The 18,171-nt window shown below is 35.8% G+C and overlaps 1 protein-coding gene across 1 annotated transcript in view; it reads right to left on the bottom strand.

Annotated features, from left to right (window-relative positions):
• Nucleotides 1-18,171, bottom strand: part of WDR44 (WD repeat domain 44) — an 80,988-nt gene that overhangs the window by 43,617 nt on the left and 19,200 nt on the right. The window contains exons 2-6 of the mRNA XM_029240901.1: nucleotides 13,338-13,371; nucleotides 7,931-8,005; nucleotides 2,748-3,378; nucleotides 2,127-2,257; nucleotides 400-495 (exon numbers count right to left, since the gene is read on the bottom strand). Of these exons, the coding sequence (XP_029096734.1) occupies nucleotides 400-495; nucleotides 2,127-2,257; nucleotides 2,748-3,378; nucleotides 7,931-8,005; nucleotides 13,338-13,371 (967 nt within the window). The remainder of the gene's footprint in view (nucleotides 1-399; nucleotides 496-2,126; nucleotides 2,258-2,747; nucleotides 3,379-7,930; nucleotides 8,006-13,337; nucleotides 13,372-18,171) is intronic.

Raw genomic sequence — 18,171 nt, 5'->3', positions numbered from 1 at the left:
TAATATCAAGGTTTTTTTAAGCCCACTTTCTATAAAACATAGGCCTTGCTTTCAATACACTTATTCCACCATATAATTATGTGAAAGGGCAAGTTTAAGTCAGAGTTCAAACTCCAGCATATTAAAAAAAAAAACTAAGACAATCTTCAATTTTCATTTTTTCCTCTACAGTATGATTTTTTTGCCTAACAGCAATAAAGCTAATTTTTTTAAATCATGGTAAAATATATATAATACAAAATTTACCATTTTAACCACTTTTAACTGTATAGTTCATCAGCATCAAGTACATTTACATTGTCATGCAACCATCATCACCATTCATCTCTAGAATTTTTTCATCTTCTCATCAGGACCTCTATGTTTTATGTTTTCAAGAATCAAAAAATCTAATTATACCTCATCAGTAAGCTCTCTCCCAGAGTTGGATCTAGGTCTCTGAGGGCCCATCACTTCACCTGCTATTGTCTGCCCATCAGGTGCTTTTCCATTTTCCTGAAATTATAATTTTATAAACAGAAAGTAGACTGAATCAATTTCTATAAATATTCAATTATTCATTACCACACACAGTTCTAAAGAATTCCAGAATATAGATAATGGAGCCTACTGAAAATTTAAATGGAGCACTCCATTTCAGTCTTTTATTATTCCCAGCATACTGAAAAACATTAGGTACCAAAAGTGTTGCTGCTCATGAAATAATGTCTGAGTAGTCTTGAAAGCAAATAAATGTTCTATTTGAACCTGGCCCAAAAGCAGTTCTCTACCAGTTAAATGCCAGCACTAATATTGCCATTAATCAGAGCTATACACATGGATATCTTGAGGGTAGGGGTTGGCAAACTTTTCCTGTAGAGCCAGATAGTAAATATTTTAAGCTTTTTGCTTCATATATAGTGTCTGTTGCATATTCTTTTTTAAAAAACAACCCTTTAAAAATATAAAGACCATTTTTAGCTTGGGGACCGCACAAAATCAGGCCACTGTTGACCTCTGCTCTAAGGCTCTGAAAAGACTATAGTGTCTTTTTGTGTGTGTATGTGCTTTGAATTTTATTCCAAGTTCCATTGGCCACAGAATCCTTGATTTAAAAAATTTTTTAATTTTATATTGAAGTATAGTTGATTAACAATGTTGTGTTAGTTTCAGGTGTACAGCAAAGTGATTCAGTTATACATATACATGTATCTATTCTTTTTCAAGTTCTTTTCCCTTTGAGGTTATTACAGAATATTGAGCAGAGTTCCCTGTGCTGTACAGTAGGTCCTTGTTGATTATCTATTTTATATATAGTAGTGTGTATATGTTAATCCCAAACTCCCAATTTATCCCTCCCCCCACCTTTCCCCTTTGGTAACCATAAGTTTGTTTTCCAAGTCTGTATGTTTCTGTTTTGTAAATAAGTTCATTTGTATCATTTTTTTTTAAGATTCCGATATCATATGATATTTGTCTTTCTCTGTCTGACTTACTTCACTTAGTATGATAGTATCTCCCAGTCGGCTAACCTGCCCTAACCACAGCTACCACATAAGTAACCCTCTTGAATCCCAGAATTTGACAGTGGCAGAAATTCATGTTATCAAGTCCTTTCTATTGCCTCATATATGGATACATAGCCTAGTGTATGAAGTTTTTTTTTCATGATTAGGAAAAGGAAATTATAAAAAATAAAAGTCCCCAATTTTGACCACTATAGGTCAGATAAATGAAGATTATAGTTGGTATTTATTAATAAATATTACATATAGCAGCATCTGTCACTTTTTGAATACCTACTACATGCCAGGTACTTGGCATACTCTAGCTCATTTCAACCTTGCAAGAAACCTTCAAGGAAGGTTTTCCTCTCATTTCATCAATGAGCCATCTCAGACTCAGATGTTAAATAGCTTGCCAGAATCAGCCAGCTACTTAAGTAGCAGAGCTAGACAAGGGATGTAAGGTAGCCAGGTTTTGTGGACAAGGAAATATTTGGCCTGGAGAAGAAAGAAGGTTCAACAATCAACAAACCAAAAGCAAAACCAAAACCAAAAGCAAAACCAAAACCAAAACAATAAACAAACCAGCCAGTTGCAGAAAGTTGAGAAAGCCTGTATCAAATATAACACAAATTCACCAACCTGGGCAGTAACTATTTTATCTCCACTGGTAGCACTTGCCAAATCAAGAGAAGGCTGAGAATCTTTGACTGTACTCTCTGAAGCCATGTTTGTAGTTAGGAGAGTATCAGATGTAATATTCTCTTTGGGAACTGCAATAATAATAACAACAACAACAACAACTAATATTTATATAAGACCTTATACATAGCTTGAAAAGTGCTTTAACCTTTATCTGGCTGATGCTTAGAACAATCCTCTGAGAAAAGTGGTTTTATTACTCTCGTTTTATATATGGGAAAACCAGGGTTCAAATATGTTAAATTCCTCAAGGCTACACAACTTACACATGAAGAGAACTAGGACTTGAATTCAAATCTGAAGTCTCCAAATTCTACACTCTTTTCACTATGCCACACTGGCTCTCCAATGGTAACAGATTTGAAAGTCTCCTGAAATGTTTAATTACAGTAATGTAACAACACCAATGTAAACATTTTGACTTTCTATTACTAAAATAAGTTTTATAACTTGGTCATCAATGTTGTTATATACAGCATAAAGTGAAAAAAAAATCAGAAAGTTCAAGTTTCAACTCCAAGAACTCCCCGCAAAAATAGCTATTTCTCAACTAATACTTGCCATCTAGATCAGGTGCCTTAAGAGCCTCAAACTCCAATTCGCTTTTCTTTTTTCTTGGTGGTGGAGCAGGTCGAGATGGAGGTGGGGGTCTAGGAGGCGGGAAATTAGTTGGAGGAGGTGGGCGTGCTGGGACAGGCTTCTTTGTACTAGCTACTATATCAGGTTCTGGAGTAAGCTGTCTTGGTGGTTTGGCAGGAGCAACTTCTTCCACAACAGCAAAATCTTTAGTAGATAAGGAGTGTGAGGATGCAGGTTCTAGAACATCACTTTCTTTGACTTCCACTGCTTCCTTGTTCAACACTTCTGTTTCAGTTTCAGGCACATTAAGCTGTTGTTCAGTTGAACTTATTTCAGTTAACTTAGTGGTTTCATCTACTGGCTTGTCACATGTGTCATCAGAAGGAAAACATTTTTTTGATTCTAATTCAGTTTCTTCAGATACATCCTGACTCTCTGCCTTTTGGGAATCTTCCTGCAGTACTTGATCTACGGCTAACAATGCAGGTATATCTGTTCCAGCCATGATAGGACTGGCAGTAGCCTGATCAGACTGTCCTTTTCCTTTGGAATCCAAAGAGTCATCTTCCAGCTGTAGTACTTTCTGACTCTCTTCAATAATACTTTCAATAATCTGATGAAAGGTTAAAAAGCAGTTGAAAAAAAACAGTGAAGCTATTTACAAGAACAAAATAACAGCTAATCATTTATATAGTACTTACTATGTGCCAGGCAATGTTCTTAACACTTTACGTATTTTAATCTTTACAACAACCTTGTAAGATAGCACTCTTACTATCATCATTATACAAATGAGGGAACTAAGGCACAGAGGGACCAAGTGATTTGTCCAATGTCACAAAGCTAGTAAGTGATGAAGCTGGCATAAATGTAGGGAGTTTGGCTCCAGACACTGTGCTCTTAACCATTATATAGGGAATCTGTGTTAGTACGTGTAATCACAAAAATTCAATCAATCCTGTAAAAGAAAGTTTAAACCTAAATTTACATTCAGATGCTTCATGTCATAGTTCATTTACATATTTATGCCAAGTTACTTGCCTGCTGGTTTGAGCCTAGTTAACAAAACTATGAGAATCAAAACCACCTTGTACAAGATTTCAAGTTGTTCAGCTCTGAACTCAAGCCTGACATGGAAAGCCAGCGGATTCAGGGAGATTAATGTTCTTAAACAGGCTACATCTAACCCCCTGTTCTGCAGAGAGATGGCAGGACCATGAAAAGAGTTCAAATACCCACCTCATCTTGCCTTTTTTCCCTTTTATTTCTTATCTACAGTTGAAAACTACAGGCAGGCTTTCTGCGTCTCCTACCAACATTTAGAAGAAAATATATTTTCTACCCAGTCCTGTCATTATTAACACAATAAATCTCCCAGCCCACTCACTTATCTTTCCACCACGGAGACATGGATGACTTCTGCTTTCTCAATTCTTTGGCTCCAGAAAGTTAACAGAATGTGTTATGGAACTATCTTGATGTGGTTTACTACAAATTCATGCCAAGTTGAACTGGATATTAAGCCGTTCAATAATATTCATCCCTGATTTCCCAGCATATTCTACATATTAATTTTTCTCAATCTTCAAATTTTTATCCTAGACCTACCTTACTTTTACCAGAGAAATATTAACTAGAGTCCACCTAATTTGTCAATTAGGTAGTTTCTGAGCTCTGAGTACTTTAGCAATAACAGAAGACAGATTACAGTAAATTTACGAATGAATGAGAGGTGAAGACAGGAACAGCCAGCACACTCTATGTTCTCAAAAAGCTTGGCTATACATGGAAGAGGGTGCAAGAAAATGATCCAGCATTTTTATAAGCCGAGGGTAAAGAGTCAATGGAAAGGAAGATAACAAGTTCTGGAGAAGAAAAGAAAGAGGGTCTGCTGTGTATCAGACCCAGTACACACATTTGCCATTTAATCTTTACACAGGCCTTGTGAGGGAGCTAGATTATCTCCCTTCTACAAAAGCAGGAATCTGAGGTAAAGGCATTAAGTATTTCGCCCAAGGTCCCACAGCTAGTAAACTACAAAGTCAAAACTGAAATCTGGGTTTTTCTCCAAAAAATCCAGTGTTCTTTATATTATATCATTCTACTTTGGACAGGAAAAAAAAAGAATACTAAATTCTCAGGAATGGCATGAAAAAGAGGTAAAAGATGACAACAAGTTTGCAGGTGAGGGAAGTGAGAGATGATGAAAAGGACTGAATTCAGGCTTCTTAGCCTCTAACACCTACATGCAGTGTGGGAAGCAAGGTTATCTGATGAAAGTAAGCAGATGCAGGTGGGCACAGTGAGCATGAGGTGAATGTAAAGCTTTCAAATAATCACTATGCAGAGTGAAAAGGCCTATGCCATCAGAGGGGTTAAAACAAGGTTGAAAATCTTAAACCTTCTCTAATCCCTTACCTGAGGACAATCTCTTCCTCTTCTGAACTCCTATCACTCTTACTGTTCATTATAATATGAACTAGAATATAAATACAGAGTAGTACATGAGCTAGCTCTATATAAATATTTTCTCCACACCTGGAAAACAAGGCCCGTGTTTTCTACCTCTTGATATGCCCCCATAGCACCTATTTATAGTACCTAGCCCTGTTTCCCCACCCCCGTTCTCTGCCGGGTTTCAGGAGGTAGCAAATGGGGAAAGAACAAGAGAACAGTGAGAATCAAGACTAACAGAGAAATGATCATGCTAAAGCAACTGTTTCCTATCACCTCCCTGCTTCAAAAAAATCATTGCTTTCACAGCGACTGTAAAATAAAAACCAGATGTTTTAGTATGACATGAGAGGCATTCCCATAATCTGGCCCTAACTCTGGTCTCTAGACTCATCGTCAAACATTCTGCACATTCCTCATCTCCACGCCTTTGGTTATGCCTTTCCTCTTCCATCTCCGACTGCCCAAATCTTTTTTTTTTTTTTTTTTTTTTTTTTTGGCTGCAGGGGCCTCTCCCTTTTGTGGCCTCTCCCGTTGCGGAGCACAGGCTCCAGACGTGCAAGCTCAGCAGCCAAGGCTCACGGGCCCAGCCGCTGGGCGGCATGTGGGATCTTCCCGGACCGGGGCACGAACCCGTGTCCCCTGCATTGGCAGGCGGACTCTCAACCACTGCGCCACCAGGGAAGCCCCCTGCCCAAATCTTATCCATTCATCAAGAACCAGTTCAGATGCTACTTCCTCCTTCCCCATTCCTATCCTCAAGGAGAAAGTAAAGCCTCCCTTTGTGTTCTTATAAAGTTTGCAAGTCTATTTGAACACTTATTACACTCAGTTTTGTGTTTATCCAATTTTCTCTACTAAAATGTAAGTTACTGGGAACAGGGATTGTGTTATACCCTGATCCAGGGTATAACTCCACAGCCTTTATCATTAATGTTGGATACTTAATTCACTTGAAAAGGCTAGAACTTAAAAAGTAATACCTAGAGTCTTAAGACTCACTCTATGGCTCCATAGTGTTTACTATTTTTTCAGCTTCTAAACTCTCCTTAAAAATCACTTTTCTTTGGCTACTAACTATACTTACCCATTTGTATTTTATCCCAAGAAAAAAATTCTTAAAAAGGGAAAGAAAAGCTCTAGTGGAAAAACAGAAACTTTTCAAGTTTTCAACAATAAAAATGGCTAGATACATAATAATCCATTTGCTTGATGGAAGCTAATAGACCAAATGAAAACTGAGTATTAAAATCATGTAGAGGGCTTCCCTGGTGGCGCAGTGGTTGAGAGTCCGCCTGCCGATGCAGGGGACACGGGTTTGTGCCCCGGTCCGGGAAGATCCCACATGCCGCAGAGCGGCTGGGCCCGTGAGCCACAGCCGCAGAGCCTGCGCGTCCGGAGCCTGTGTTCCGCAATGGGAGAGGCCACAGCAGTGAGAGGCCCACGTACCGCAAAAAAAAAAAAAAAAAAACATGTAGAAATATGATAAAAATCAAAAAATGTTAAGAGGAAAAGGTAGAATATAAAATTCTGTCAGAAACAAAATAACACCATCACCAACAAAATTCTATCTACACTACAAATAGGCCAAAAAAAAAAAAAAGCAAATGAGTGAGAACCAGAAGGGAACGCCAAAAAATCAAGACAGCTGTTTGTCTGTGTAGAATTGTGGGAAATTTCTGATTAAAAAAAAAAAAGGGTACCACTCTTGTTATCTCATTCATGCTGATACACAAAACCATTTTTCCCAAAAAGGAAATTTTTCTTTTTAAAGGAAAAAGTATGATCAATATTAAAATATGTAGTCCATTAATTTCTAAATTCCATAAGGGTAGAACAATGAATCTACATTAGTGGTGATTTTGCCTGGTATCATTCCCCCAGACATTCAGTGATGTCTGGAGACATTTTTGGTTGTCAAGATGGGGTAGGGGTTGGTGGGGGGGGGGGCGGACATTGACATCTAGTGAGTCAAAGCCAGGAATGCTGCTAAACATTCTACAATGTACAGAACAGTCTCTCCTTCCCCCCACAACAAAGAATTATTCACCCCAAAGGTGTTGCTGTTGAGAAACTCTGGGATACAGGATGTGTCGTAGCATTGGTCTCTGGAAATCCACTCGCTAAACAGTGCCTGGGGCACAGAAAATACTCAAAACTGGTATAAATGAACAGACACACACCATTCTTTCTCCTTGGGTTTTATCCTGATACTGTGAACAACCCATTGCCAAAATTTTTATCTTATGCTCAGTCTCTTCCAGTAAACCAAACCCTGAAGCTTCATATGATCAATTCCTTAAAAGTTATCAAAGGTACTAGAAGAGTAATGACTTCTTGTAACCTCTAACTCCTCAAGACATTAGAATTTGCTGCACTGAGTTTTTCAGTACCTTTACCTCTTGGTACTAACCTCAAGAGTAGCTATAGCTTACTCTAATAAAAATACAGGTATAAAAAATAAAAACACATTACAAAACATTTTTCAAAATACTGATTGAAGGATAAATTACCAATTAGTTCGATTACAAAATGCCTTCTAAAAAGCCTGATGCGCCTTCAATCACAAATTCAACAGATTCAGGAACATTTACTGAACATCCACCGCGTACAGGGTACTATACTAAAAGAATATAAAAAATTTTCCACTTTAAATATACCATAAAAATATGACATCTGCTAAACTAATATTAACATTTTATCTTACAAACCTTTTTAGACACATCTTGCTTCAATTCTTGTACAGGGGACTCATTTCCAACTTTGTATGCAGAGTTCTCTGCTTCCTATTTTAAAAAGAAAAGAAACAAAGACCAAATATCTTTTCTTTAAAACTTTGTTTAAAATGGGTATAAATTAGAAATTATAACATTAATAAATCAAAGGCCCATAAAGAGCTTAGATGTTTGTATACTGATAGATGCCCAGAGATTTTTATGCCAATTGGGACAATTTAATTTGCATAGGAAGGTTACCAATCAGCAATTTTCGATTTTTCTATTGTAATAGGATATTTTCCTTCACATGTACCCAACTTTTTAACATTAAAAAACTGTGCAGGAAGATAAGAACTACTAAGTACCTTTGTAGCTTAAAAAGATTAAGGACTTAAGCAAAGGGTTGAATTAGAATTGTTATTTTCCCCAAAGTATCCCTTCATAAATATGAATAAACACAAAAGTACATAATGAGGAAGACCATATTCAGAGAATCATTTTCTTAAAAACTCTGTACACTTTAGATAAAAGGAATAAAGATTTAACCGGTATTAAATGAAGTCCCCAAAACAGTAACAGATGAAAAAAATTAAACCCACCAAAAATACATATATATCTACGTATACATTCATATACACATACGTACATATATATATATATTTGGGAGGTTAGAGAAGGTAAAATGGATGCTGCATTTCTGTTGGAAAAAAAATTCGGGTAAAGTAAGATAATCATACATTTGCAAATATTCTTTTCCATCTTAAGTTTTCTTTACACTTATAGAAGTACAGTAATTTGAATGCTACCACTAATACTGAGAAAAAAACTTTTCATAATTCTTGGTGTATATCACAGAGCTTGTCAGAAAGTCACTATAACCATTTTTGACAGATAAGTGACCTAAGATACATAAGGATGTATGTATGTATTAAGGTAGCAATTATACAAGTATCAGGACAGGCTCCAATAATCTCTCTACTCCAGAGATTATTATAATGCTAAAGACTTAATAATGTGCTAGAGAAATTTCTGTAGGACTTCCAATATCTTCAAGCTGAAAAGTTGTTTCATTGAATTCCTCCCAGCATTTGGGAAATACTACCAATTCTTATATAGATTCTTCTAGAGAAAAGTTGTTTCATGGAATTTGAAGTATTAGATAAAATCTAAACTCTACCACAGCCCATGAGCACCTACCATGATATGGCTCCTGCCTACATCTTTGACATCTATATTTCTCACCTCCCTCTCCCATCACAACCACACAATTATACTTTGGCCAACTGGATGGTTCCTTACCATCCTTAGGGTCATAGCTCAGGCATTATTACATCAGAAAAGCCTTCCCTGACCACCCTGAAATAGCCATCTTGACAAGATGAGAGAGAATTCTTGAAACTGATGATAATTAAGAACGGTTAGTGAATATTAGAGAAACACCTTCAACTGTCCTACAAATTAACTGTATTTACCCAATTACCCTCCAATAACTGTTCATTAGTAGGGAAATCAGAAGCACTGTACAACCTTAATTCCATGGATATTTTCCCCAAGTTAACCTAAGAAAAATACATAATAATAATTCCTGTACTTCAATTTCATTTATTTTAATACTTACAAAGATCACAGACCAAAACTGGCAAGCAATGATTAGGCTTCTATTTTATTTGGCTTTAACAAAACTCTCTTAGACTTTGAACTTTTGAAAGATATCAGCTCCTATAAGGTAAACTGCTGTTAAGTCCTAGTTTTAAGGAGTGATATGGCACCTACCAGAGGATCTGATCTCTAGAGAGGTTAGTTGGAAGATTTCTTAGTAAAACCTGATTTAGTATATATAGTCATCTATGATTCTCTCCTTAGTGAGGTTTAAGGTCCAGGTCCTTCCCCTAGCACCTCGGTCAGGCTTTGAGGACAAAGCAATGGAAGCCAAGCATGTGCCTACAGACAACCAACACCAACTTAGCTAGACTTGAGACAGTCCTCAATTATTACCTTTTTCTGGAGATGGGCTGCCCCATTACTGTGGCACAGTACCTACTAAATCCCAGCTTCCCACCTAAATCCCAGCGTCCCACCTTTAGGCCATTTCTCTAACTCCTACCTATCACAACCTCAGATACATGCTTTCTTAAAAGGTATGATAGAGCATTCAATTTCTAGCAATTCACACCACTGTTTCCCTCCATCTGTATTGGATATCAGAGGGCTGTTTGTACCCTCCTCATAGTATTCAGTTATAAGAATTGAGCTTTTTAATTTTAATAAGCACATCCAACAAAAGACCCAGTTTCACAAATCATTTGTACAAAAGTGATCTACACTCAAAGAAATCTTCATTATTATCTACTAAAGAACATTAAGCTAAAAATGTTAGTTACTAAAAAATTCAGGTCACTTCTGGTTTTTAGTAATGAGGAAGTAACTGTGTAATGAGTAATGAGTAATTAACTGTGACTAAAGTGAAATTTTAAAAAATGTTTGAGATGTGACCGCCACTCTTGCTGAGGAGAGAAAAAAAAAAACAAGAAACAAAAACCAGGAAACAACTCTTAAATAGTTGTCATATGCATCCATCCATTCCTATCAACACCATCCCTCTGTTGGAGTCTCATGTCTTGACATTCTAACCTCTTAATAGCTCTCTCTGAACTTAGTCTCTTTCCCCCGAACTTTCTTCCACCCTTCTACCACTTATCTTTTGTTAATTCCCCAGCAAAAAATCTTGTAAGACATATAAATATTGACTTTAAATATCTTGCTTCAAAATTTTAAAGCCCAGATTTCTTAACCTGACATTCAAGGCTCATGGAAATCTAGCCCCAATTTACTTTGCCAACATTCCACCACTGAAATGTTTACATTAGTCACACCAGTCTTTCAACGCGCCCAGCAAATTCTCTGTCTTTGCATATTAATTAGTTCGTACTATTACCTAACATACAATGCTTTCCCAATTTTTCTCTATCCACCTATGCAAACCTCTCCCAATTTTCAAAGCCTAACACAAGTTCTACCTCCTCCCGAAAAATTTTCTCTCCTATTCCAGGCAACAGAGTTCTCACAATTGCTCTATGTCCCCCTTCCTCCTCCAAACTCCCTGTAATTCTTAAGGTCTATTCTAGTCTACAAACATCAATACCACATGTATCATCCTTTCTTATATATATGTATCTTTTCTGTGAGGTTGTAAAGCCATCAAAAATAGGAACTATATCAAACTTTTCTTTGGATTGCTTAAGGTATCAATAGATATGCTGTTATATACAATAAGCACTCAATAAACCCAGGTACATCCACATCATAGAGTATTACTTAACAACAAAAAGGAATAAACCATTGACACATGCAACAACTTGGATGGATCTCAATCATTTGAGCCAATCTCAAAAGGTCACACATTATATGATTCCACTTATAGGACATTCTCAAATGACAAAATTATTGAGATGGAAAACAGATTAGTGGCTGGCTGCCTGGGGTTAGGGGTGATGTGGGGAGGTGGTGGTTGTGACTTTATAAAGGAAGCTCTCTGTGGTGATAAACTAGATCTCATCTGGATTGTGGTGGTGGTTATATAAATATACACATGTAATAAAACGACATAGAACTATACACTCACACTGTACCACTGTCAAATTCTTGGTTTTGATATTGTACTATAATTAAGACATAACCACTGGGGAAAGTGGGTGAAGGATAACAGGACTTCACTCTACTATCTTTGCAGCTTTCTGTGACTCTATAATTATTTCAAAATAAAAAGTAAAAAAGAACTATATCCAACTTCATATTTATTTACTAAATATGTACATTTTCTATCTAATTTTATTCAAGTTAAGGACAATCTATAACTACTGGGATAAAATAAATTTCCCAAACCTATTTGTTATAACCTAAAAATATCTTAAGATCTAAGTGGCTTTTAAAATCTACAAGCATAAACAGCAATAGTCTCTGGATAGGAGGACTGGGAAGTGGAAGGTGAAGAATGGGAGGGAAGCTACATTTTCAACCATCTTCTTTTCACACTGAGTGAATTTTTTTTTTTTTTTTGCGGTACGCGGGCCTCTCACTGTTGTGGCCTCTCCCGTTGCGGAGCACAGGCTCCATACGTGCAGGCTCAGCGGCCATGGCTCACGGGCCCAGCCGCTCCGCGGCATGTGGGATCTTCCCGGACCGGGGCACAAACCCGTGTCCCCTGCATCGGCAGGCGGACTCTCAACCACTGCGCCACCAGGGAAGCCCTCACACTGAGTGAATTTTAACCATGTCCATGAGTTGTTTTTTAAAACGGTTTTATTAAATAGTTAATATAAAAGAATTTTTATAAAATATAAGGAATAAAGAATTATGATATAACCTTTCTTAAGTACTCAGTTTAAGAAAAAGAACAGTATTACTATTAGCTTTCAAGTCTCTTGTATGTCCTTCTCCATTTCCATTACATTCTTTCCCCCTCAGAGATGACTGATATCCTAAACTTTGTGTTTATTATTCCCTTGCTGTTCTTTATAGTTTTACTATGCTTGTATCTCTGAACAATATATTCTCTAGTTTTGCATGCTTTTGGACTTAATATAAATGGAATCTTCCTACATGTATTTTCCTGTGACTTGTTTTATTTCCCCCACTCAACACCATGGTGCTGAAATTCATCCATGTTATTGTGTATAACTAATTCATTCATAGCCACTGCTACAGAATATTCCATATGAATACACCACAATTTATCAAACAGATCAATATCCAATGTATATAAATAGAAGGTAGGGACACTGAAACTGAAAAAAAAATACAGCATGTTTGAGATTATACATACATATGTACAGACGTACACACAAACACAACCATACACAAACATACACATATAGTATATATTCTATTTGATGTAAATAGTTCTGTTTGGTGATATTCTTGTATTTAAAATGGTTCTCATTGGCATAATGTCTCAATATCAAACTTCTTTGCTTGAATATAAGGCTAGGATTGATTTTTATATATAATTATGATACCAATACATGTGCCCATAAGAAGTATACAAGTGTTTTGGTTACTCCATATTTCTGTCATGCAAGTATTACTTTTTCAATTAAAAACACACATACACACAAATACAAGTATTTTATAGTGTTCTTTTATTCTAAATATTGTAAACCAAATAAAAATTAGCAGAAATCTAAAAAATACTTATAGTCCCTTCCTTACAGTACAATATTTAATTAGGTATTTCTAGAGTACCTAATCACACCTAGAGTAAGATACAATGATAATATTACTTAGCAAAAAATAAGTAATAGAAAGCCAAAGCAGAAAACGAAGAATTACATAAAAGAGAAAAATGAGTGAAAATATACAATTTGTAGAAATATACTTATCACTTTCAGAAAGCACAACTCACCTTTAATGTTGAAATCACAACCTTTCCTGGAGGCCTGTTCAGAAATAAAAGCAATAAAGTGTTGAATAGTGGAGATGAGAAGGGAAATACTTCTACACACTCATTAAAGACAAGCCCATATTTTAAAAAACATTTACAGAAGATGTAGAAACCATAAAAAAGTAAAGAAGAAAATTAAAGTGACCCATAGCCTTACAACCAAGAGATTTGAGTTTGTATCTTTTGTCTTCCTAGATATATAACACTATAATTAGCATCAATGTGAATAAAATTTTGTACTCTTCCATGATAAATTTCTTTAAAATAAATTTCTCTAGAAGTGGAATTGCAGGTCAAAAGTATACAGACTTTTCAGCATTTTGAGAAACTCTCAAATTGCCCTCCAGAACAGTTGTACCAATTTAAATACACTCCCATTGCTCTGAGTCCCTGTTTCTTAATACCCTTGCCAAAAATGAGTGTTATTTTTAAATGTTTACAAATTTGATAGGCAAAATATATCTTATTGCTGTCTTAATTTGTGCTTCTTTGATTTACAGTATGGATGAAAAGTTTCATATGCATTAGACATTTACGTTACTTTTAAAGAGAGATAACCTATTTTTGTTTGCAGCTCTTTTTTTTTTTTTAACTGGAGCAAAACTCTATTCTTAAATACAGAGTGCTCTAGATATAATAATTTTAAAAAGTAACTTTTCACCAATTATTTTCACATACCCCCTTACATTTTTCTTCGAATAGGAACAATTTGATATCTGCTTCAAAGCACAAAGGAGAGACATACCCTTACAGCCGCTTATCAGGGTTATGCAGTAAGAAGCTTTTAAATGATTCATATGCCATTCCTAAATTGTTTAAATGCAGTGATCACAGATGATACAACTTTGTGTTGAAAGGCGCCTTCAAGATCATCTAGTCATAGCGCCTCTTTTTACAGATAAAGAAACCAAGGTGCTCAGAGATTAAGTGGCTTTCCCCAAAGTCACAAATTAAGTTAGGGGCAGAACCAAGAGAAGCATCGAGTCCTACTCCCATGCTCTTCATGTGCCAAATTGAGTCATCCTTGACCTCTAATCAAAACAGTGTGATAAAAAAATTACTTTTGCCATTCAACAGAAAATCAACCCCTTTATTCAACAAACATTTATGGAACATCTACCATGTACCAGGGACTAGAGATAGGAAGATGATTAAGACAATCCCAGTTTAGGGGTTTTTTAAAGCTTGTTTAAAAAACAAAAAAGGTAGTCTCTTTTTAAGTCTCTTTTAAGTGCCTGCCCACTTAATTGCAGCGCCTGGACGATATCATTTCATGTTAATAAAGGACAATTTCCAGGAATGAAAATTTTAATATCCGCAATAACTTGGTTTCCCCGGCAAACATATACTGCTCTGTAACAAAATCCTGTTTATCCGGAGGTGATTAGGACCAAGGTTATTCCAATTTTAATAAAAGGAATAAATATTTCACAAAAAGGATGTGTAAAATAATACAAGTGCACTCAAAACAATAACAAAAATTTAAAAAACAAAAAACCTTGAAGAGGCTCAAATTTCCATATGGCACATATTCTGAATGTCAATCAAGAAAAAAAAATCATCTGCCACAGAGGTGTAGCAACAAGAGGAAATAAGATGTTTTTCAAAAAACTTAACCCCCATATGAGGTAGAGAAGGCAAGAAAAAGAAAATCTGCCTTCCCCATGACTCCCACTTTGAGAAATCTGATCAGGTTTTTTAGCTGTCCAAAAAACAGAATAGGGCGCCACATTTATCTCTTGTATGTAACTGGTTTCATAAAGAGCTGATTATTCACAGGATCTAAGTTATAGACCAACTGTTGACACACATGGAAATAGTCCAGATTGGTTCTGGTGGGGCTTTACATACAGCTGTGTACAAACTATAAAGAGTAATTTATTACTTCCTTTTGAGAGCCAAGGGAATGCAGTGAAAAGAACATGTGCAGATAGACCTTGCTTGAATACCGCTTCTGCCATTTACCCTATGTGTGATCTTGATCAATTCATTTAATTTATCCAAGCCTCAATCTCCTCCTTTGGAAAAGGGGTAAAAACATCTACACTTCATAGGACTACTATAAGGATTAAGTGAGAGAGCACATGGGGCACACACAATAAGCTGTAGTTTCCTCAGCAGCTTTGAATTGCTCCATTGAAACTCACAAATAATGAGTGCACCAAGTTTCTCCAAGGGACTTTGTCAGTAGTGGGAAGCCTGAGACCAATTTCTGGATACAGGAAAGATACCCTACAGCCTGTAAAGCTCCAGGCTATTTAACAACAGGGAACATGAAAAACACCAGATTATACTGAGCTGGTGATTCAAATGGGATCCTGCTTGCATTTTGTGATGTCATTAAACAAAAAACTAATAACAAAAGCCACTCATGTTCAAAACATAATTTAAATGTTACAAAGTTGTTAAGGTCTTGGTAGGTAGTAAAACATTTCATAGCTTCCTCCAGTCTGATTAAGCCTAAAATTGTCTTTAACAGGGTAGTCTGCAAGATACATTTTGTGATACATTTTTTCATCCATTTATAGAACATTAGCATCTAGTAAAAAGTGAAAGCATATTTATAACTTGCAAAGTTGGCTAAAACGATTTGTATCATGTGCCAAAATGAGAAAACAATTCATTTCACCGTAATAGTAAATCATTATTTAGTATTCCCACAGGAAATGTTCTTAATAGGGGCCTTGTAATAATGATTATACAATGGCCATCATTTATTAATAAGCATGTGCCAAAAATGTGCTAAGACTTGACTTGCTTTTGCTTCTTTAGTCCTCACAACTTTCCAATGAGGTAGTTATATTACCTTCCCTATTTTACACAACAAAAAAACTTGAGGCTTGGGTCAGATGAGGTAATTTAAATTGCACTGCTAGTGAATAACTGGGCCAGAATTTGACCTTAGGCAGTCTGGCTCTAGGGTCCACTCTCTCAACTACATTGCAATATTGCCTCTTTTCTGTGTAAGGTCTTAAAAGATGACGGTTATGAGAATATTCTAAGCAGTGCTATGAATGAACACCAAAGTAAAGGTAATTAGCGCTGCTTCTTGAGTTGTACTAAACTAATTAAGTCAAAGGCTTGAATCCTGATCTGCCTTTAACAACTACAATTAATGCCTAATTGATTTGGCACTGCTAGGAAATAAAATAATGAAATGTTCCATGTATAAAACTGCCAGAGAGATGAAGCTTCTCTTTGAGTGCCAAACTTCTGAAAGTGTTCTAAGTACTTTTGAATTTCAAATTTCAAAAGCAGCTTGTAAATAAGTACATTATAGGGTAAGCCTTGCCGTTTCAGTAATCTTTCCCTTGAAAATACCTTCTTAAACAAAGGATATACAATTTTCCCTTTCTTACTGACTCAGAGTAATTATCATGCTCAAATACTACACTATATTTTAATACAGTAATGCCCTCCACGGACCCTAAGGTACAGGGGATTTATCTGCCTTCACACTACAGGACCCTACGCTACTATGCTTGGAATGTCTGTGTTTTATAGTTTTGCATCTCCCTCCTCAATAGAAGTGGTCACTTCTTACAGCTGGCCATGTGCCTGCCTTTAAAAGCTTTCTTCCCCCTTCCCTTCTAATTTTTGCCTCTAGTCTGCATCGAGCTGGGAAACCCGGTTTTTAAAACTGGAATTGTATGGTAAAGGAAGAATCCAGAGCTTCTGAGGGTCTCCCCAGACAACCACTCAACTCTTCTCCATAACTCAGTCTCTAACTTCAAAGTAGAGATAATAACATACTATTTCAGAGTGATTATGTACCTAAAGAAAATAGCTATTCATGTTGGAGTTTGGGGACAGGAGAAATAGGGGACTAGGTCAAGAAAATTAAGTTCTACTCTTGGCTTTCCCAACCAACTAGGGGCAAGACCTTTAAGCAAGGGTTTTCAGAGTTTCTGTAATTTTAGGAAAGTTTATTTTAAGACCCTTCATTAGTTTGGGAGTGAAGATGTAATTTTTATACCATGATTAATGATCTAAATTTTACACCTCTGACTTCCCTTAAATTTGAGATATATTATAGGAAACATGGACATAATCCAGCGCACACACACACATCCAGAAATGTCCGGTAATACTCTGATACATCTAGTTTACTAGAAAAATATTCTTTCAAAATTTTCTGTAGATACTAAATATTAGATTCCTCCTGTTCAAAGGTTAAGGTCAGTAATTTTTCCCATAAAAAGCCCACATTTTTCCCATAAAAAGCACATAAAATAACTTTTATTACACCCCACACAAGTGAGAGATCTATAAGAAAACTGAAGTTAACAGGTAGATATATTTAAGTATTGGTAGTTTATCTCACTTTAACAAAACCTTTACAAACCAAAATGAGAACTTCAAAAGTTCAATTTTCATTTCAAAAGTTTTTATTATAGGATACTTTAAAATCAAATATTTTTGACACATTTAAATATATGATTAACAAAGCTTCGTTGAAATAAGAAATGTGCTTCTTACAAAGCTGAACAAAAATATAACTTTAATGGGAGAAACTTCCTTCATCACCTAATAGCATAAAAAAAAACCTTTCAACATATTCATATTAATTAAAAATGCAGTAAATCTTTGATTTTGCAGCATAGTTTCTGAAATTGAAGACAATGTCTATCAATGATATTATTAAACTTAAACATGAAAAACAATTTCTGAAACAGCTCCAAAATAAAGTCTAAGTTAAACAAGTATTGGTATTCTACTAACAAACAAACAAACAAAAACCCACATGGCTTATAGATCAAATACTTATTTTTAGTGTGGCTTGCACTCAGGTTTT

The sequence above is a fragment of the Monodon monoceros genome, unplaced genomic scaffold, assembly GCF_005190385.1.
Source record: "Monodon monoceros isolate NGI ecotype Baffin Bay Population unplaced genomic scaffold, NGI_Narwhal_1 Super_Scaffold_22, whole genome shotgun sequence".
In the NCBI taxonomy this organism is placed as follows: Eukaryota; Metazoa; Chordata; class Mammalia; order Artiodactyla; family Monodontidae; genus Monodon; species Monodon monoceros.
This window is presented reverse-complemented; position numbering and strand designations above follow the sequence as displayed.